At 32.7% G+C, this 23,349-nt stretch overlaps 1 protein-coding gene across 4 annotated transcripts; it reads right to left on the bottom strand.

Moving 5' to 3' along the window:
• Positions 1–6: 6 nt before the first annotated feature.
• On the bottom strand, positions 7–16,862 carry LOC148309812 (uncharacterized). Of its 4 annotated transcripts, XM_088259404.1 has the most exons (7): positions 9,409–9,653; positions 8,526–8,889; positions 8,142–8,348; positions 7,464–7,665; positions 6,913–7,086; positions 6,234–6,470; positions 3,248–3,614 (listed from the first exon to the last, which is right to left on the bottom strand). In XM_088259404.1, exons 1-6 carry the CDS (start codon positions 9,535–9,537, stop codon positions 6,260–6,262), a joined length of 1,287 nt encoding a protein of 428 aa, XP_088115530.1. In that variant the 5' UTR covers positions 9,538–9,653; the 3' UTR covers positions 3,248–3,614; positions 6,234–6,259. The 4 variants fall into 4 exon arrangements, with proteins under 4 accessions (XP_088115531.1, XP_088115530.1, XP_088115532.1 ...); XM_088259405.1 differs by lacking the exons at positions 6,234–6,470; positions 6,913–7,086; positions 7,464–7,665; ... (1 more) ...; positions 8,526–8,889; positions 9,409–9,653 and adding exons at positions 7–227; positions 1,159–1,332; positions 2,019–2,220; positions 2,960–3,163; positions 4,920–5,779; XM_088259406.1 differs by lacking the exons at positions 3,248–3,614; positions 6,234–6,470; positions 6,913–7,086; ... (1 more) ...; positions 8,142–8,348; positions 9,409–9,653 and adding exons at positions 11,253–11,429; positions 11,808–12,009; positions 12,394–12,600; positions 13,975–14,341; positions 16,584–16,862.
• Positions 16,863–23,349: the final 6,487 nt, after the last annotated feature.

Raw genomic sequence — 23,349 nt, 5'->3', positions numbered from 1 at the left:
AATATGTATTGTATAATTATGTGTATTTTTCTTCATTCGGTTTTGATACTCCGTGCATTACAATTTCATGCTTTTTTCTATTATCAGTTCTTGAGAATCTCTTGCTGCAGAATCTACATTTCTCTGCTAATTCTTTAGTGTGAGATAACATATGGCGATTTAACCCCGTATTTGCGACAAAACTCTTGTCACATTGCAAACATCTATAATTTTTTGTGTTTGTATGTCTGTAATAACAAAGAAAAATTATAATTAATTTTACATACATATTTATTATCCGCCTCCGTAGTGTAATGGTCAGCACGCTCGGCTACCGTTCTGGAGGTCCCGGGTTCGATTCCCAAGGGGGGTAAAATAAATATAAGTGATTTTTTCACTGTCATATTTATTCAATATTACCCTGGACTGGTACCTGAAGCGGAGGGCTGATCACCTTTCCTTCATGTGTAAACGATCAAGATAACACTGCGTTTATATGACGCAGTGCCCTATGCACCACTGGGTGCGGATAAGGGTTTTATTATTATTTATTATTTATTATAAACGACCAGTATATTAAATTTCTTAGATTATCAGTCAAATTATTTTTACTAAATTATAAATGAATTATCATAAATTATGAGGAGCCGGAGAGGGTGGCCCATAATAGTCCAGAATGGCGAAGGAGGTGTTATTTGTTGCTGCAAACCAATCCACAAGATTGAGACTACAGAAGGAAGAACTAAAACTAAAAAGAAATAAAACACTTGTTTTTACCATTTGAGTATTATATTGTTATGACTAGTTTTGGAAGCTACAGATGCTTATTAGATGATTATAATTTAATCGTGTCTTACCACAAAGTGAATGCCGTAACAATAAATAACATTATTTTTACTAAATCATAAAATTCTTTGACGCATAGGCCTGATAGCCGAACTGACTACTTTGGAAACTATTACGCTCTAGTTTTAACAGCATTGATACCAGCTTTCCAAAACCATGCAAAGGCTTTTTAATGCAATACTTTTCCAACATTAAAATGCATTTTATTTTGATAACTCTTCATAAATATTCCCTGTGTCTAGGAAAACCATTTTTTGCACTAGCATGGCTAACCAGCAGTTGTCAGTGCATCTTAAGTAATAAGTATAGATTCAAAAACATTTGAAAAAATACCTTCTTTCATGTTCAAGTCTCGCTGAGGACTGCAAGAACTTTTTTTCACAAATACGGCACGGGAAATTCCTTTCATTGTTATGGGACTTGATATGAAGTTCCAATACGTATTTTTCTTTAAATCGGTTACTACAAATGTGACACACAAAATTCCTCAACCCATCGTGCATCAATCTGAAAAGTAACAAATACAAATAAGGTTATTCTGGTGCCAAACAAAATATGTTCAGTCTCTAAAAATGAGAAATTTTTACAATCTTCTTGCTGAAAATGATTTTACTTGAATTTGATAATTTGTTGGATTTACGTTTTGTACTGACATTTCTTGGTGGAACTGTATTGTCTATATATATTAAACAACGACTATGTAACTTTTTGAAAATTTTATTTGACCGGTGACCAGTTTTCATATCATCAGACTGGTAATGACGAAACCCAGTAACTGCTCGAATAAACGAAAATATTCATTGTTTGGTTGTATTGTTTTTACTTTTTACTCTTTGATATTTTCCACAAATAAAGTAAGTTTCACTTCTCTATTTCGTGGCTACATATACTCTATTAACACACAATCTTTGAGGAGTGTCCTTTCTCCCAGTACTAACTACGCTCTCTACTTTTTGCCTTGTCATATCCATTAAAAGTCTTCCTGGTGGGTCGAGCTTAGGTGCACGCCTTGTGGGAGAAATGTTTCTCTCGTGTCTGAGATGGGTTAGATGAACATGTATTAATACGTGAGCGGCCACCTGATGCTAGTGACAAAAAAACCTACTTATATGTGAGAAAATTGTTGAGGTTTTGATTTCTGTTCGATTCACGCTTATTTATTAACAATTAAAGGTGAGCTATGAATATTATACCTGTGTTTATCCAAACCACCTTGAGACAAAAATAATTTAGTGCAGCCATTTAAACCGCATACAATTTTCTTTCTGTTTTTATCGTGTGTAGCTATATGGATGCTTAATTTGGCTTTAGTATAGAATTTCTTTTGACACACATCACATTTCAATTTTAAGCCTTGTTTATGCATCTTTTTATGATATATCTCTGATCTGTAATCTGAAAATATTCTACATCTTTTTTTTCAAATTTAGATATAACAAAGACACAGAAGAATATTGCTGGGCATTTATAGGGCTTACGAGATGTAATTAGTTGGTTTAAGTGTATAATATTCACCGTTTTACCCATGATTGACAACCACACAAATCAAATTGTCGGAAGTTATATTTATGCTTCAATTGAAATGATCCACTACATGTTTCTTTGTTAGAGACAACTATGGATCAAATTAGTAAGTTTGAAGTGGAGCAAATCCAGAATTTGTGCACAAGAATTTGGACACACTCAAAAGAGTGTGTCCAAATCCCAGATTAGGCAATTATTATTTTTTTTAATTAAAACTATTTCATATTGTTGTAAACATTTCTTATATTGATAATTAATTATGTGAGTGTCTATTTAACGTGTGACAGTAAAATAAACATTAAGATTAAGTAAAGAAGTTGTTATTTTGGAGTGAAAGTGAATTCCAGGAATTATTTTCCACATCAATCCACTTTCTAAATATTCAACTTTATTAATCTCCCTTAATAAACTTGTGTTTAAATTAATTTGTAAAATTTGGATTATATAGGTAAAATAAATCACTAATAAAACTAACCCCACTGACAGGAATAATAACATTTTTAAATTTTATGTAAAAAGTATAAATAAAAAATAACTAGACACTGGCTAGAATGAAAAGCATTATAAGAAGAAGAAATACATTAATGTAAAATAAAGATGTGATATTTACTTTTATTACATAATTCACAAAAGTATTTTTTAAGTCCTATATGTGAGTCTTCGTGTGCCCGAAGATCACGGAACCCGCTGAATTTCTTCGGGCAGAGTGAGCAACAAAAATGTTTGCGCTTTATTTTTCTTCGGTTTAAAGTAAGATCATTGTTACAAGACTTATTGTCTCTGTGTCTATTGCTGTTTTGTTGAGGTCCTTTTTCTGAAAAAAAGGATGAAATTTTCTTAGATATATAATTTTACAATATACAAGTAAAATATGAATTAGCGATAAAATAATACTAACTCTTTTTAGTGTTTTCTTTCATAACATCATTATTGGAATCAAAGGGGCAAGGAGAAGAAATTTCTTTATGGTCATTTAAATGGAGACCCGCATTTCCTAAAGTATTATCAGGACTCAATTCATCCTCTTTCTTGATGACTGTTTTATTTTCATCCAGTAATTCTGGAGTTGAATCGATTTCATCGTAATTCATTACAGTATCTTCCACTTTTTCTTCTTTGATTTCATTAGTTTTCATATTTTCCGTAATATAGGAGACCAGAAGGGAAAGTGATTTTTCACAAAGTTTTCGGAAATTAAATGCCGAACATAACTTCCTGAAGCACAGACAACAAATCTTCTCGGGAAAACCATCTCCAGGAGAAACCTACAAAACAGATTTCAAGAATGCATCATTGAAATGTAATTTTATTTTTGCTTCTATAATGTATTATACAGTAGAAAAAAATTGTGTGTTTTGTTTTTTTTTTTTTAAGTGCCTTCAAGAGTAGAGTAATTAATACCTCGAAATAACGGACCTCTATTTAATAAATTTCGTATATAATGGACAAAAAATCTAGTCAAATGTAAAAAAAAATAAAAAGGCCTGTTTATATTATACAAGCTTAAATTCAAGTGTTGCCGCATGTAATTTTTTTTTAGCAGCCATGATAATCACGTCATGTCTAGCACAAGAATTTGAGACATGATGCCGTCCTGCTCCTAGACTACACCTATCCGGAGAACAACAAAAGTGCCAAAAATGAAGTAATCAGTGGTAAGATCACATCTCGACAATCTAATAACATTTAATGACTATTTGTCAGATAATGTAGTTCACCTTCATTATATGCATTTTCTTAATTTATGACAGTTGAAAACAGATCATAGAAAAAACAGCAAATTTTAAAAGTGCAAACAAAATTTGATTCCTTTTTCGAAGCAAGATTACTGAAAGCAAGTGTGTTGATATCAAACAGCGACATCACTTCACGACGAGTGTTCGAAGATAATAAATAGAATTATGTTTGGGTTTGTATTGTTTATTTATAAACAGTGTTCATATTTTCAAAATAAAGTTTTTTGATTTATTTTAAACCAATTTTTATATAACGGATTTTCGGCTTTAACGGACACCCTCTCCCCCCAATTAGTGCGTTATATCGAGGTTTTACTGTAATTTATGTATCTTTATTTCAAACCTTGAGGCAGAGGGCAAGTCTCTAAGGTTCATATGGTAAACACATTATTGATGTTGCACACAAGTACTGCCGTACCGGCAGTACTCGTAATTTTCGTTTTCTAACCCTTAAACATATCCAATGGTGCAAAGGGCACTGAAATCTAATCCACCATCTAGCAACCCAGTCAGACTACTATAGGTCGTTGCGGCACCTGCAGCTGTGGCGTATGTACTACTACTACTACTACTACTACTACTACTACTACTACTACTACTACTACTACTACTACTACTACTACTACTACTACTACTACTACCATCACGCCGTTTCCCCGCAGGGGTAGGCAGAGAGGATGGAACGCCACACTCTTCTGTCCTGACATACACTCCTCGCCTCCTTCACATCCATACATCTAGTCATACATGCCCTCTCGTATGTAATAAATAAAATGAAGTCTTTTTTAATACATGACACTGATATTTCAAGGAAAACGTTAAAATGATACTTACGGCAATGGAAGCACAAGCCATTAGCATATCCGCACAGGACACTTTATTTCCATCCACTGTTTTAGTTATAAAAATTGACTTCATTGAACCTTCTCTCAAACAAATACGGCAAATTATGTCAAACCGCATTTTTGAAGAAAAAAAAACGCGCGTATTATACTGAATTTAGATATTATTGGCAGCTGTCAAAATTAACATAGAAACAATTTTCCTTTCATAGAAAAAAATCAAATCTGGATTTGATGTACTCCTGGGAGTACAAAATACCTATCGACAAAGATTACTATAGATCCTAGATTCTCAAACTTTTATTTTTGTTTAGTCAACCACCCCCTGCTAAAATATTTCATTGATTCAGGAAACGAAATTGACAAAGTCACACACGGTTCCGCAGTATGTGAATGTGCTCGCTATTGTCAAATAATTACATTTACCAATGTCATAAACATACTACTGGACATTCTAGTAACTAGACCCTCTATTAATTACTAGACTAGAATATAAATGTGTACGCGGGGTGGGCGTTCGCAAACGAGATCTTTATGATCCGTTCAGATACACTAATCGAGAGATGCGGATCCCAGTTTCGAGTGAATCTCATTTACAAACAAACATGCTATAAGATCCGAAAACGTAAAATATCTCTGCAGAAAAGGATTTAACTTCAATAAAAATTAGCTTTGTTTTATTTATCTCGTTGCCAATCGAAAGAATTAATGATTGCAAGTGATAGATAAGACCGATCGCTCAATTGATCCGTTCGTAATGAACGGTTCATTGATGCGGATTTTCTGGATGCCCTCTTTGTAGTTTTGTCATTTACTGAATTTGGATATTATTGACAGCTGTCAAAATTAACCAAAGACAATATTAACATAGAAACAATTTTCCTTTCATAAAAAAAAAAACAAATACAGGAGTAAAAAAATACCTACTGACTAAAGATTACTATAGATCCTAGATTCTCAAACCTTTATTTTCGTTTAGTCAACCACCCCCTGTTAAAACATTTCATTGATTCAGGAAACGAAATTCGAAATTGACAAAGTCACACACGGTTCCGCAGTATGTGTAATGTGCTAGTTATTGTCAAATAATTAAATTTACCTATGTCTGTTACAGTTTTAACACAAAACATTTTTCGCATAAAGAATGGTTCCGCATGAAAAATAGCTAGGGCAATAGGGTTTGGATATTCTTAAATCGTAGCTTGTATAAGTTATACTAAGTTTATTGATAAATTGTTTTTATATGCCACATTCCACAATATATTTTCCACAATAAATATTTAAGTAAAATACATATGATACATACATATTAATCAAGATCAAAATGTGTCATTATGTATCATTTTCTTCATTTGCTCTTGATACGCCATGCATGACAGCTTCGTGTCTTTTTCTATTATCAGTTCTTGAAAATCTCTTGCTGCAGAATCTACATTTTTCTGCTAATTCTTTATTATGACTTAACAAATGTCGATTTAATGCCGCATTAGTGACAAAACTTTTCCCACATTGTGAGCAACGATAATTTTTTGTGTTTGTATGTCTGCAATGAAAAAAAAACCTAATTAAATTCGCACTATATAAAAAAAAAATTACAGTCAGCAGATAGAATTCCTTAAATTTTATTTAAAAGTATTATTTTTACTAAATAATTAAATAATATAATACATTGTCCTGATGATGTCCCTGTGTGTATGTATGGATATAAAAATCCTGTTATATTTAACAAAGGCAGGAGTATTCACATTGGGTTTTTTAGCATATGGGTTTTGAACTCTGGTAATTTACTAGAGATTATGAAGATTTTAACTGCATGAGGGTAGGATACATGTAGAGGGTGGGGACCAGTCTAATCTCTCATTTGAATTTTTTATTTGAAGGTTAACTTTTAATGGCCTTTGTAAATATGCATATACATGTGTTTGTGTACATATAAATTTATTATTTATTTTTATTGTTTTTAATTTTTTTGTATTTTTTCTTACCTTCTTTCATGTGCTAGTCTTGCTCCTGATTGATAGAATTTTTGTTCACAATAACGACACGGGAAATTTCTCTCATTGTTATGCCGGCGAACATGGATATCTAACACATATTTATCAATAAATCTCTTACTGCAAAAGTGGCAAATAAAATTTTTCAACCCGTCATGCAACAATCTGAAATGTATACAAATTTAAATCAGAATGTTTTTGTTTATGACACTGCTTCTCTGAACAACCAGTGTTACTATATGTTACGTTCATTGTTAATGGGCAGTTAGCTTATAACTGTCGGATAATGGAAATCTATACTCGCGCAGCTAAATTGTTTGCTGCTCTTCATATGTGCTTGGTTTAAATTTATTTCGACAAGTCGAATGAGTTATTAGATCTGGAGATCACCATTTTACAGTAGCATGATTTTAAGTTAGTTGAAATGTAATATTTATATGAAAGGCATTGTGGTTTACAGTGACCAATATTAAAGAATTGAATAAATTTTTTAAGGCTTATGTGATACTTACAATTTTAAATAAATGAACATATTTAGATACCTGTGTCTATCTAAGCCGACTTGAGTCATAAATGATTTAACACAGCCATTTAAACCACATATCGTTTTATCCCTGTTTTCATTGTGTGTGGCAATATGAACACGCAATTTAGCTTTAGTGTTGAAATTCTTTTGACATTTGTCACATTTGAATTCGAAGCCTCGTTTGTGCATGTTTTTATGATCCTTTTCCGACCTATAACCTGAAAATAAAGATTGTAACTAAATTTCTCCAAATATATTGTTCGAGTTGTTTATTACTACTTATAAATAAATGAAAATGGGTCCACATTTTTATTTAAATTAACAATTTAGCACTAAAGCTTAGCTGAAGTCGAAATGTTATCGGACTACGACAACAATGAAAAAAAAAAAAAAAAAAAAAAAAAAAAAAAAATATATATATATATATATATATATATATATATATATATATATATATATATATATATATATATATATATATATATATATATATATATAAGACGAAAAAAATAAGCAGAAAAGAGGGGAATCAATAGAGATCTATAAACCTTAATTGGTAACTAAGACGGGGTCCTGGAAGAGATGTTTAAAATCGATTAAAACATCAATTCGCAGGGTCATCCCTGGACGCCCCATCCTCCTCAATTTCACCTCAGCCCGAATATATATCAATTATAACTGAAAATATGATTACTTTTTTTACACAATTCACAAAAGTATCTCTTGATTCCCATATGTGAGTCTTCATGTGCCCGGAGAAGATAAGGTCGATTAAAGATTTTTGGACAGTATGAGCAAGCTACTTCGTTACGCTTAATTTTCCTTTGGTTTGTAGTGAAATTATCTTCACAAGGCTTTATAATTTCACTTAATCTCTTGAGGTTTAGATTTTTTCTCTTTTCTGAAATAAAGATTGGAATATTAATGCATTTACTGAATAGCAAATTCACACATGCTTTAACTTAACACATTGTTTACAACATGCACATATTTGTGCGTTTCAGAAACCTTATGTTGCGGCTGTGTGTAGATATTTGTCATAAATTTAGAGCTAAAATATCATGTCATAAATGCTAACTTTTTTTAGTTTCCATTATTATTACATCGTCACTGGAATCAAAGAGGGTGAGAGAAGATTCATGGCCATTTAAGTGGAGATCCAACTCCTCAAAATCATTACTGTGGCTATTTTCATAAAAATTCTCTTTCTTGCTGGTGATTTCATTTCCATCTGATTTTAAATTGACTTCATTACAATTTGTTAAAATATCTTCCAGTTTTTCTTCTTTGATACAATTTAATTTCATGGCAGCATTTTCTGCAGCGTAAGAAAGAAGTCTTGAAACTGATTGTTCACAAAGTCTACGAAATTCAAAAGCCAAACATAACTTCTTGAAGCATTGGTAGCAAATTTTATCAGGAAATCCATCTCCAGGGGTAACCTGCAAGAGAAAAAAGCTTTCATGAAATATAAATTGTCGAGTAGGCAGTGAAACCTCTGGATGGTGGCCGCATTTAGGTAGATGTTGCTTTCTGTACACGCCCTCATAACCATAAAGTTAGCTACAAAAATCTTCTTCTTCTTCAAACCCACATCCGCACCCGATGGTGTATGGGGCACTACATCATATAAACGCAGTGTTATCTTGATCGTTAACACATGAAGGGAAGGTGATCAGTCCTCCGCTTCAGGTACCATTCCAGGATAATATTGAATATATATTAGAGAGAAAAAATCACCTATATTTATTTGACCCCCCATCCCTGGGAGTCGAACTCGGGACCTCCAGTACGGTAGCTAAGTGTGCTGACCATTACACTATGGAGGTGGATAAAAAAAACTTTGATAAAATGACCATTTTTAACAAATATATTTCGCATAACGATACTAAAAAAACAGATTTTCAAAACATCAAAATCTTGAATTAATTAAAATTGAGAAACAAAATGTTTTGACTTACGGCGATACAAGCACAAGCCATAAGCATATCCGTACAAGATACTTCGTCGCCATCTATATTTTTGGTGATGAAAATTGATTTCATTGAACCTTCTCGTAGACAAATACGGCAAATGATATCCAACTGCATTTTTGGATAAATAGTCAGAAGATTTTCTTTGAATTTCGAAAATTTCCATCGATGAGAAATCAGAAGATAGAATTCACCACAGAATAGGACAATATTATTGACAGCAGCTGTCAAAAATATTCAAAGACAATTTTACATAGAAACTATTTTCTTTCAGAGAGAAAAATAAAGAAATGAAAAGGATCACATACACCTACCGATGTATAAACTATACCGACCTACCTACATAGTTACGCATATAAATATAACTAATTTTTTAAAAACAAAGACAGCAGGTAGATTTTCATTAGATGGGTAGTCAATGAGGAAAATCGTTATTCTACGTTGGATAAAGCCAGTGATTTCTGAGTTAGAGGTTTCGATTTTTATTTTTAAATTCAGGCCTCTGCCTAGTCACTGAATTTAGAGTTTAGATCTTGTTATTAGAGTTTAGTTTTTGATTAACATTGTTGGAAGTCTGTGAATTTCGCCTTAGATATGTTTTGGTAAATTTATTGCAAGTTTTAATTTAGGTAATAACAAAATTGTTTCATCAGGAATGTTGCAGTACATAAAATGATCACCACTGCATCATATCAAAGCTTAGCAAAGTGTTACCTTAATTGTTAATTGCACAAAATTAAAGTTATCAGTCCTGTGTTTAAGGTATGAGTACAGGGTAATATTAAATAAATTTTGAGCCCTCCAGAAATCGAATCCACAACCTCCTGCACGGTAGTTAAACGTGCTAACCACTACACTACAGAGGCGGAAAACATTGTTAAATAATAAAAGTTTATGCTATTGTATTTAAATGTATGAAATGTGTACATAAATAAAAAACAAGTTTAACACCAAAATTAAATAAAATTACTGTTTCATATGCCTAACCTTTAATTAAATTTATTATCCATTGTGTACATTTAAAATTATATGATGAAAATGATTGCTAGCAGTGCACTTATTTGCTTATTGAATGATCCCAAATTATTAGCCCTTAAAAACGGTGAATTAAATCGATTTTTAGCTTTTGAAATGGCATTTTTTTAAGATTATGCAACTTCATCATAGTTTCCCATAACACCATGTTCAACTCTCTCGTGCTTTTTTCTGTTGTCGGCCCTTGAATATTTTTTATTACAAAATCGACAAGATTCCTGATTTGTTTTGTCATGAACCATTAGATGGCGTTTTAATGCATAAGAACACACAAAACTCTTCTCACACTGAGTACAGGGATAATCCTTAGTGTTAGTGTGGCTAGAACAAAGATGAAATATATTAGGACACAAACCGCTATATTATACAATTCCAAAAGAAAAGTACAATCATTGATCATTCACAATTTTGTATGAATATGCGACCAGTGAATAGGGAATATATAGGTATATTTTACGTTACATATAAAATAATGGTAAAATTGTAATTTTTTGTTACTCAATATTTAAAAGAGATTAGTAAGGAATTTAAACATTTAAAAAGTAAGCATTTTGAACTAAAACTAAAACAGGAAAACATATTACTCGTCAGCCAATTTAAAAAAAGTTTCTGGACAATGCAAACCTACAAACCACACGTATACACTCAAAATGTATTAGTCTTCTGGAAGAGCACTATCGTATACACCTGTACTCATCTGAGCAAGGATTTTGCTTGCCGTACATATAAGGCATTACTCATAACAGGATAATATACAAGGTAGATGTTAAAAATCCAACAAAATTTAACTGACTTACCTTCTTTTTTCATGCATTAGTCTCAATGAAGGCTTATAGAATTTTTTCTCACAATAATTGCAGGGAAAATTTCTTTCATTGTTATGCCGGCGAATGTGGCCTTGCAGCAAATATTTATCAAGAAATCGTTTGCTACAGATGTGGCAAATAAAATTTTTCAATCCATCGTGCAAAGATCTGAAAAGAATTCAGATAATAACAGGATATACAGTGGAGATTTGTAAATTGGAATGCCATAATATTAACAGCAAATTCACTGTTTAATTAGATCAACATGACCAGTGTTTTAGATCAGTTGTGATATGACTCATTTAATACATCTTTTATTTATGATTTTAAACAACTTATTTAATTTAATTTTTATATTTAAAGAAAGAGAAATATTTGTGTTTTTTATTATTACAATTAATTTCATACAATTTCTGTGAGTCTAAGCGGCTCATTATTAGAAATTTATCGAATAAAATAAAATTTGGATAAGTGAGGTACTGATACATACTATGTTTCAATTATCATTGTTTGAAAGTTTTTTTAAAAAGTAAATGAACATTATACCTGTGTCTATCTAAGCCGACATGACTGATGAATCCTTTAGTGCAGCCATTTAAGCCACATATAATTTTCTCCCTATTTTTATTGTGTGTGTCAATATGAATACGTAGTTTAGCTTTGGTATTGAAATTCTTATGACAAATATCACATTTAAATTCGAAACCTCGTTTGTGCATGTTTTTATGATCCTTCTCTGATCTGTAACCTGAAAATAAAGTAAATATCTTTCACAAAAAATATTAAGGATAAAATATTATTATTCTTTCTTCAAACCCTTGTCTGCACCCGATGGTGCATAGGGCACGCCGTGTTATCTTGATCGTTAACACATGAAGGAAAGGTGATCAGCTCTCCGCTCCGGATACCAGTCCAGGGTAATATTGAATAAATATATTATAGTGAAAAAATCACTTATATTCTTCCCCCCCTGGTAATTGAACCCGGGACCTCCAGTATGGTAGCTGAGCGTGCTGACCATTACAGTACAGAGGTCTTAAAGTATTATATTAGGTTTAATCTATAACTGCGATGGAGACTTTCGCTTTTACCTCTCTCAAGAAACATAAAATTCAATTAAAAATATGATTACTTTTTTGACACAATTCACAGAAGTATCTCTTGATTCCCATATGTGAGTCCTCGTGTGACCGAAGAAGATAAAGTCGATTAAAGATTTTCGGACAGTATGAGCAAGCCACTTCATTGTGTTTAATTTTCCTTCGCCTTATAATAAAGTCATCGTCGCATGGCTTGATACATTCACTTACTCTCTCGAGATGCAATTTTGATTTCTTTCCTGAAACAAAAGGAGAAATTAACGATATCATTATTATTTATTATATCAGGGTTATTTACCCTACGGATGATATGTCAATATTATAGGTGTCTCAACTTGATATGAAACATCTATCCTTCTTTTCGTATAAAAAATGAAGCAAGTCTGATCATCCCAGGGCTTACGACCCGGCATTTGTCATTTCGCTCACTCCTTTCAAGAACGTCATAAATAAAAAAACTTGATTTTTCAGGAGAACGTTTTTAAAGTTTATTAATATAATACAATGTATTAAAAATAAATATCAAGCCACTTATTGACCTTATTACTGTGCAACAGATCTTTTTAGGTAAAACCGGAAGGTTTTTTCTCCATTTGAGAAATATTTAGTATATTTAAAAACATAATTGAACAATACCTTTTCTTCAAAATTCAAAAACAACAATTTCTGCCCTGTAGCGGATAAATATTAAGTTAAAAATATGCCTCTTTTGCTGGAATATAGTACATTTTCTGTGCATTCCGAAAACATGCACAACTGAAAATTGTCGATTTTTGATTTATGACGTTCTTGAAAGGAGTGAGCGATTTATACAGGTTTCAAAAATGAATGGAATATGAATGTTCAATTATGGGCAGAAAGGTGAATGTTACACAAGTGTATAAAGTTATCGCTTAAGCCAGTCAAATTCCAGGTCGTAAGCCCTGAGATGCTCAGACTTCCATCTTCTTTCATATAAAATAGGACGGTAGATGTTTCATATCAAGTTAAAACATCTATAAGAAGGATACATACTAATTACTAGCTGTACTCTGCTACGGGTTACTGTGGTCTTTTTAAATGGAAAAGAAAGCACACATTTCTAATATGTATAATTTCATAATACTTTCAAAGCAATGAAAATCTATAAAATGATAATGCAATCGAAAATATTGAAAATGCTAAGCGACAGGAGCTATCAAAAAGCACACAGTTTGCAATGAGCAATGTTTAGTATTGCGTGTGTTGATTGATAATACGTTCCATAGATGGCGCTGCCATTCCCATAAAAAATAGTTTTCGATTTTATTTTTACAATAGAATTAATCCTAAGCTGAGCGAATTCGGCTTTTACAAACAAAAATTTGAAAGAGAATATGGGATATATTTATGTATTCAGGGCCTGACTTTGGCTGGTTTAATTTATCCCTTACACTAATATTCACCATTCTGCCCATATTGAACAAACACATTGCCCCAATTCTGTTTTTTTTTTCTTCTTTTTTTATACTATTAGGTATTGCACCCACCGCTTAGTCAAGCCGGAATAAAATATTGATATTATTATTATTATTTTCAGCGGCTAATTCCCGTGAAATAAAAGAATTTTCATAAAGTTGTTGATAAATACTTACTCTTTTTAGTTTTCTGTTTTATCACATCATCACTGGAATCACAGGGGGCAGGAGAAAAAATATCTTCTTGGCTATTAAAAAGGATGTCACCATCATCCAAATTATTATCAGGACTCGATTCCTCCTCTTTCTTTACGACTGCTTTATTTTCTTTTGGTAAATCTGGGTTAGAATTTACTTCATTATAATTTATCGTAATATCTTCTAGTTTTTCTTCTTTGATTTCATTATTTTTAATGTTTTCCGCGACGTGAGAGAGCAGAAGGGTGAGTGATTTTTCACAGAGTCTTCGGAATTTAAATGCCGAACACAACTTCTTGAGACATTGCGAGCAAATTTTTTCAGGAAAACCATCTCCAGGGGAAACCTGTAAACATAATATACAATAAACGTAGAGGATATACTTATAAATTAAATACAGTGGAATCTCTTATAATGAGCACTTTTCACAAGTAATTCGCATAAGCTAAAAAAAATGCGAATAAGTTGCTCTAACAAACGAAATTTTGCCTTAACACATTGTAGTCGGGCGCTTCGAACAAAAGACTCTAGCCTATAGCGCATGTTTTTCGCGATTAGTGCAAAAATATATCGCTTTCTTAAAATTGACACAATTTCTAAACCAAAAAATATTTTCGATTGAAATTTTCAAAGAAATCATATATAACATATGATCATCAAAAATAAATTATAATCATAATTTTTAATTAAGTATTCTGTATTTCACAATTTTAGAAGCATTGTAAACTCTGAAAAATAGTCGTCCCCTCTGAGGAATCATTCCCTATACAATGCTAATATATTCAAATAATAAAATACCAAACAGTTAACAAAACAGTGCGAGCGATATGAAAAATAGTCCAATACGTGAAATGACTCAAACTAAACTGGAGATTGAGATTGCATAAAAACTCTAGATTTCTGGCGATGCCTTTACAAGCGCCAATCCGGACAAGGCATCTCAAATAACTTTTTTTTATTATTAGATTAAAACCAATATTTTTAGCTTTTCCACTTTTTTTATTTGACCAGCGACCGGGTTTCGTCGTTACCGACATCATCAGACCAGTCTGATGATGTCGGTAACGATGAAACCCAGTCGCTGGTCAAATAAAAAAAGTGGAAAAGCTAAAAATATTGGTTTTAATCTAATAATAAATTAAAAATGCAATTCCATCACGAAGTGTCAGTGGATAATATAAATCTATCTCAAATAACGTCAACAGACTATCACCTAGCACCCAGGTAGCAAATTACCCTTCAAGGCGTTTTATTTCACGCTGATAACAAATCCGTATATTGCCGTTTCCCGCCGAAAACCGACAGTCGACAAAAACGGGTTACGAAATTTTGCATAACGAGTTACAGAGAAAAAGTAAGTCCCATTTTCACAACACTAATTTGTGAGCCGGGACTTCTGAGTTGTCAAAATGAATGTTCTTTCGTTTAACGAGCAAGATTCTAGAACTAATTATGATTGTTATGAGAGGTTCCACTGATTTGCACTAAGTATGCCATCCTATGGGGAAGATTGAGGCTCGCAGAGGGGTCGGAAGAAGGCGGCTTTCCTGGCTTAGGAACATTCCAGAGTGGACAGAGATGAGAGGTGTGGAGGAGCTGTTTCCTGCAGCCCAGGACAGACAAGGTTTCTCTCAAGTGATCATCAACATCAGGGGGACCCGGCAGGACACATTTAGAAGAAGAAGACTAATACTATCACACCATCATCATTGCGAGGGAGGCAGGCCCAACAAGAAAACATTGACTCAGAATCTGCGACACTAACTTGGGACCACAAACTGACTCAAATAATTTATTAAAATAATATTTGAACTAAACTAACTAACTAACCATCATGCCGCTTTCCGCAGGGATAGGCAGAGAGAATAGAATGCCACACCACTCTGTCTTTGCAAACATTCTTCGCCTCTTCCACATTCATACACACCCGCCGATTATTCCGACTCCTGACCCGGTCACTTTCAAGTATTTGACATTCCTGACTGTGCCCAGTTTTCCTGTGCTTCTTTTTCCAACTATATTCGCCTCATGAATTTGTTTTATAGTTCTTTCCTCACTCATAAGTTCCACATGTCCAAACCATCTCAACACATCTTTCTTAAATTTATCTTTCTTAATAATGCTTATCTCAGCCATGCATTCTTTCCTTATTTCACCATTCGAACAACTATCAGATATCGTTTTGCCGCACATTCGTCTGAGGTATCGCATTTCAACTATATTCGGTCCGCTTTTATCCTTCTCCTGCCAACTCCATGTTTCGCTTCCATACATAAGGTTTGGAACCAGGACTCCGTCGTATACTGGCAGTTTAGCTTTCACTGGTTTTCATTTGCTTTGACTGATCTCCGTGCACAATTCACTCTATTGCCATTTCATAATATTTTAACATTTTCACTTAACATGTAATTAGAATAAATTGCGCAAACTTCAATAAAAACGAAGTTCTATAAGGAAAATCTAATGACCTCCAAGACGATAAAAAAAAAGATTGACAAACATCTCCAAAGCCGATAATAGCAATAAAAAATAATGAACCAAATTAAATATTTCGGGTTGTGCACAAAAATCCAAATCCATTAACTTACGGTAATAGAAGCACAAGCCATCAGCATATCTGTACAAGACACTTCTTCGCCTCCGTCCACTTTCTTAGTGGTAAATATTGATTTCATTGAACCGTTTTTCAAGCAAATACGACAAATTATACCCATTTGCATTTTTCCAAATTTTGTCGCCAGATTTTCATTCCAGTGAAGTTCGATAAACTTACGAACAGGAAAACGACATTCAAATTATTTTTCAATTTTATTTTATTCGGAACCAGCCGAAATTATTGTTATTGACATGATCTGTCAAAATAAGTCATAGATAATATTACTCAAATGTTATTTTTCCACTGCCTCCTAGATAGATATTAAATCTATGGTAATCATCGATTGATATACAGTAAACCCCCCTATAATGTTGAGATAAGTACCGCGTAATCGGAGGGAACTTTATTGAGAATAAATGTTTTTAAAATGTATTTTTTATTAATAATGACTCGTTTCGGTCATTTCCGCCGATTAAAATGTAAAAAACCAATATAAAATATTAACCCCCTGTAATGTTCCCTCCGATAACGCGGTACCCATATCTCAACGTTATAGGGGGGTTCACTGTATTCCATAAATACCTACATGTCCAAAATATTCACGAAAAAAACGTATTTCCCATAAAATGAGCAGGTATTTTACCTTTCACTATGCACCTAGCCTTTGTAACGGGAAATAACGCCGCGATTTGTAAAAATAATATAATACGAAATAATATAAATTCTGTGTCATTAGAAATTCTTGAGTAATAAATTGCTTTCTTAAATAATAACAATTAAGCTATCGGAGTTATCTCCATTAAAATCCTTTTGTGTTTATTACGGGAGTAATCCGCAGTTTATATAATTTCGGCCATAGAAATAGATATGCACCTTTCTTTAAGTATAGGAGGTACCCGAAATTTGGAAATAAATGTATTTCAATATTGACATACTAATTAATAAATATATTTTTCCGTCTATTGTTAGAGTCCATTAGGACTTAATTTTTTAGGTGAATCCATTGAAAATGCAATAAACAATGGGTATCGACCCATATGTTCCTAGGGGAAACTACAGATAATGATGGCTATAAAATAGATGCATTGAAAAGTATGCTTAATCAGATAAAAATAATAATAAATAAAATACCATGTCGCCTGTTTTCATAAGGGTAAGAAGAGAGGATAAAACACGCCATTCATACAAACCTTGGTTCTTGAACATTCATTTGATGTACACCGATAATTGCAACTTTTACTAAAAACTCAATTCTATGCCACCATTTTCTTGTCCACGCACATGACCATAAGGCACTACATTGGTATTCCAATCTCAATGTACCAGTAATAAATTATAACATGTATGAATGTAGCAAAGGTAGTCTCACGCTTCAAGTTCCATTACCGGAGTTATGAAACAGCAATGTAAAATTTCGTTTTACATTTAACATCAGCCTTGACCTTGGACCAAACCCCGGGGGTCGCCTTGTTTACCATATACCAGACAAAATACAAAAAAAGATACTCATGACCCTGTTTTGTATCCTTTGCAAGTCGGAGGTTATGAACATAAGATTTTACAGAATAATTTTTGTAATAATATTCATTCATTCAAACCCTTATCCGCACCCAAACGGTGCATAAGGCACGGCATAATACAAACGCAGTTTTATCTTGATCGTTAACACATGAAGGAAAGGTGATCAGCCCTCTGCTTCAGGTACCAGTCCAGGGTAATATGGAATGAATATTAGAGTAAAAAAATCACTTATATTTATTTGACCCACCTGGGAATCGAACCCGGGACCTCCAAAACGGTAGTCGAGCGTGCCGACCATTACACTACGGAGGCGGACAAATACATTATATTCTATTGAATATTTCATCAAATATGCATATTTTATATTGAATGTAATAAATAGGGATATTTATTCATAATAAAACCAGATATTTAGGTGTACATTTTTATTTTATTGCACTTTTTGTGATAAATTTTGAAACAAGGGATGCAATCCCCCACATTACAGTCAGAGCAGTAATACCTGATCTCCTTCCTCACTTTTTTCCCTCTTTGATTTACTTTGGAGCAGCAAACAACACAATGTTTTGCATCAGTTTGCCTGCGGTAGGGGGAATTATATCAATGAAATGTTTTTCAGCTAGACATAATGGGTTTGAGGTACATAAATGCTAAAAAACACTTTGATTATTTATTATCTACTTTTATATTAGTCTAGTTACCTCCTCAGACAATTTCCAAGATATGAATGTTTTTATTCTTTGTTTATCGAAATTATGGAAACTTATAACAGCGATCAAATGCTTCAGTGCATTTTGATGTATTTTTATGGCGTTTGTTAAATTGTTTAAATCATCATAACCGGATGAATTTCATACATTTTTGTCATTAGAAAAAAAAATACAAAACCAACAAAATTATTCATTTAAATGAGTGCAACCGGCAATCTAATGAGTTTTGTATACCGACCCATTAAATTTTCTTTTATGGAATTTAACAGTTTGCAATATTTTTAAATCGAGAGTAGGTCTTTGAGATGTAATCATTTAAAAAAAAAAAAAGTGTTAACCTTTCCATTATGAATTAATTCCTTCAAACACTTTAAATCAGCACAAGGGACGACATCGGCCGAACTCATTATGACATATGAATACGTAAGAAATCTTAATAATTGTGTTTAATTATGTATTTTCGAACTCTACAAAGGCATAAAAGTCGTTGATAACAGTTTGACGGTAGAGTGAAAAGATAACAATCATGAAATACATTAGATACGATTGCAAATAGTGAAGGGCTTTCATGTAGCGACGTTCACGCTGATTCTTTTCATTTCACTTCAATTCCATATATAATGCCATATCGCCCATTCCTTTCAAGAACGTCATAAATCAAAAAACTTGATTTTTTAGGAGAATGTTTTTAAAGTTTAAAAATATAATACAGTGTATTAAAAATAAATATCAAGCTACTTATTGAACTTTTTACTATGCAACAGATCTTTTTAGGTAAAATCTGAAAGTTTTTTCTCCATTTGAAAAATATTTAGTATATTTAAAAAAATTATTAAACAATACATTTTCTTCAAAATGCAAAAACAACACTTTCTGCCCCGTAGCGAGTAAATATTAAGTTAAAAATATGCCTCTTTTGCTTGGATATAGTACATTTTCTGGGCATTCCGAAAACATGCACAACTGAAAATTGACAAATTTTGATTTATGACGTTCTTGAAAGGAGTGAGTGATATGTGTACCTACTATTTTATGGTAAGAGTTACATTTTTAAACTAAAAATATAAGTAATTTTGCCAGAACCAGAAGCCTATACTGAAGCCAAGGGGAGCTAGCGAGGTGGCTAATCGTGTATCGCCTGCATCTGCGCTCGTGTATCATTACTCTTCTCGGCTCATGTCAGGTACTAGGAAGAAGCGCGTGATAATTTAAAAACAGCCATACATTAATTGTGTATTTTTAATCCAGATTTAGTCATTTTTATTTACTGAAGTACTGTATCCATCCTAGACATCTATTGTATGATATTTAACTTTCATCTATGGTCACATTTCTCTCAGGGATATACTTGTTGAATTTTTTTGCAAGTACTGAAACACAGGGCAAAATTGGGGTTGGGGTGGGCCGATTCATTGTATTCAGTGTTATTGCTAAAATGCTTAAATTTCTTAATAAAATAATTTCTTAAGTAATAAAAACCGCCTGTATGAAAGGGTGCATGCAAAAAATTAAGTCTCATATATTAGACTTTTGGATCAGTATATATTCTCTTCTATTTTCTTTACGTTCGTGGGGGTGGGGCGGTTAATATAGACAATGAAAACAATTACCAACAAACCCTATCTCAGTAAAAAAATTAAATATAGCGCGATAAAAGGTAGGGTCATTGTTAATCAAAGCAACAAAAACAATAAAAAAATAGTAACCGGAATCATATACCTACTTAATGTTATAAGTAATACTTATAAAACAAGTCATCTTTTATATCAATATAAAATTTATAAATTATTATCACATCAAATGGTTTCAACGCAACCGACATCTCAATACCAATTAAAAACAAATTCACTGAAAGCATTTTTAATAGATAACTTGTAAAAGGGAAATTCACCGAGTCGGTGTTTAAAATATTGATTTTATTGGCACAGTGTAAGAGTGAGCTCAGATTCAAAACTCATTTTCATTTGTTATAAAAACTTAATTGCAATAAAAGACAGACTACGTTCTCCAGCTTTAATTGACCATTCAGTATTGGTATTACAATAAGTCTCTTGTCACATTATGTTGGAGTTTATTTCCAGACATCATTCCATTTAATCTTTTGTTTGGTTGCCATACATTTTGCCAAACAGTTACTTTATATGTATGGTACATCTAAATTCAATAGTTCAGTAGTTCATCAATTCAGTAGATTTAAATCAAATTGATATTTATTGTGATTGGGTTTTTTTTTTCTCCCTCTCACATTTTGTTACGAGTACGGGATTCTTGCACTTTTGCTTTAGTGCTTTCCAGTATGCATTATTTGGGAGAGAAAAAAAGGAGGGTAGGGCAGCGTTCAGCCGCTTCACTCCACTGCATTTAGCTCCATAAGTATTATCCGGTTCCGACGTTTATCCTCCTTCATTGTAGTTTTTCATCTCCACAACTATATTTTCCAGGTAGTCCAAGTACAACTTGGTGACGACTTCGCTTCTTAGCATCTCCTGCGGGTTCAGGGAGTCGATGTTGTGAGCATCACACTCCATTTGGAGAATCCACCTGTTTCGCTCAAACATTGGGCAAGATCTCAGTACGTGTTCCACAGACTGAGCAGTGGTGCCATCACACGGGCAGCATGGATCAGGACGAAGGCCGAAACGGTTTAAATAGACTCTAAAGGCTCCATGTCCTGTCGGCATTTGTGTGAGAAAATGTGATTGGGGTTATAGATAGTACATTTATTGGTTTAATTAATATCTTCATAAATATGATTATACGAATGCTAAACAAAACACAAATTATCATTAGAAAAATAGTATAATACATAGTTGGAAGTCAATAAAATTTGTTCAAATCGTAGTTTTTGTAAATGATTTGCCTTCATTATTTTCTGAAACACCGTGTTCAACCCTTTCATGTTTTTTTCTATTGTCAGCTCTCGAATATTTTTTATGACAGAATCGACAACATTCCTTATTTGTTTTGTCGTGACACAACAGATGGCGTTTTAATATTGTAGATGTCACAAACCTTTTTTCACATTGAGTGCAGTGATAATTCAGAGTCTTAGTGTGCCTAGAAAAATATTACACAATTGTATTACATCAATCGTTTTATGAATACATTAGCCGTTATTACATGATCATCTCATAAAAATCCAACACATTTGATCAAACACGCACATAAACCTAACTTTAATAAAACATATTATGTAATATGAAAACCCTAATTTAGGTTACTGTAAAAATCAAAAATTTTAATTTAAGTTTTACAACCTAAAAACCACTATTTCTTAAAATCTCTCATGACACTTCGGCTGTCCAAACTCAAAACACAGTAAGGGACATTTTTTTTGTAGTAGGTTTTTTATTGCATTTTTGGACTAAGTAGATTCTACTTAGTCCAAATTTGCAAAAAAAACGTACTACAAAAATGTCCCTTACTGTGTTTTAAGTTTGGACAGCCGACTTGTTTTGATGCATTCCGCATCATTTTCAAACACCATATGTGGAGCTCATTCTAGCTTATTCTATCTAAAAAGCTAAATTAAGTAAAACTTCAATTTGAAATGGATAGATTTTAACCACAAAGTGACTGCCGAATCAATTAATGAAAAAATTACAAACTCACCTTCTTTCATGTACAAGCCTTGTCGAGGAGAATAGGAATTTTTTGTCACAATACTTGCATAAGTAATTTCTTTCATCGTTATGTCGACGAATATGGAAATCCAAAATACATTTTTCTTTGAATTGTTGACTGCAAATATGGCAAGTGAATTTTTTTACCTCATCATGCGACAATCTGAAATGCAAGATTGAGATAAATACCGCCTCCGTAGTGTAATGGTCAGCACGCTCGGCTACCGTTCTGGAGGTCCCAGGTTCGATTCCCAAGGGGGGTAAAATAAATATAAGTGATTTTTTCACTGTCATATTTATTCAATATTACCCTGGACTGGTACCTGTAGCGGAGGGCTGATCACCTTTCCTTCATGTGTAAACGATCAAGATAACACTGCGTTTATATGATGCAGTGCCCTATGCACCATTGGGGTGCGGATAATGGTTTTATTATTATTATTATTAATAATATTTCACCCCGCTTAATGCTGTTTTAATGTCACGTGTTGCTTTTGGAATTTTCGAAAACCACATGTGATATTGGTATTCACAACGTACAATTTTGTCAATACTTGTAATCTTGTGGCATATTTGATGTCATTATAGTATGTGGTAAAATATATGTATGTCTTTCTGTACATACATAGTTTTTAACACGTTAAACGTCATGGGGGGCACCGGTGACCACGCCTGTGTTGGACCACAGCGGCATGGAAGGTACCAGTGACCTCAATCAAGAGCTATATTCAAAATGCTTTAACTATGGAACCCATCGTCAAATCAAAAAATGAAATTAACTAAATACATTATATTATTAAAATACGTAAATTACCGAAAAGTTTTTTTTTGTGAATTTCAAAATTGACAAATTTTAGTAATGGCGTTTAGCGTGTTAAATGAAAATGAATTTTTATTTTTATAT

This window comes from Brachycentrus maculatus, unplaced genomic scaffold (assembly GCF_059751285.1).
Source record: "Brachycentrus maculatus isolate JH-2025_06_01 unplaced genomic scaffold, ASM5975128v1 h1tg000117l, whole genome shotgun sequence".
In the NCBI taxonomy this organism is placed as follows: domain Eukaryota; kingdom Metazoa; phylum Arthropoda; class Insecta; order Trichoptera; family Brachycentridae; genus Brachycentrus; species Brachycentrus maculatus.
The sequence above is the reverse complement of the archived record's forward strand: the minus strand, read 5'-3'. Positions and strand labels throughout refer to the sequence as shown.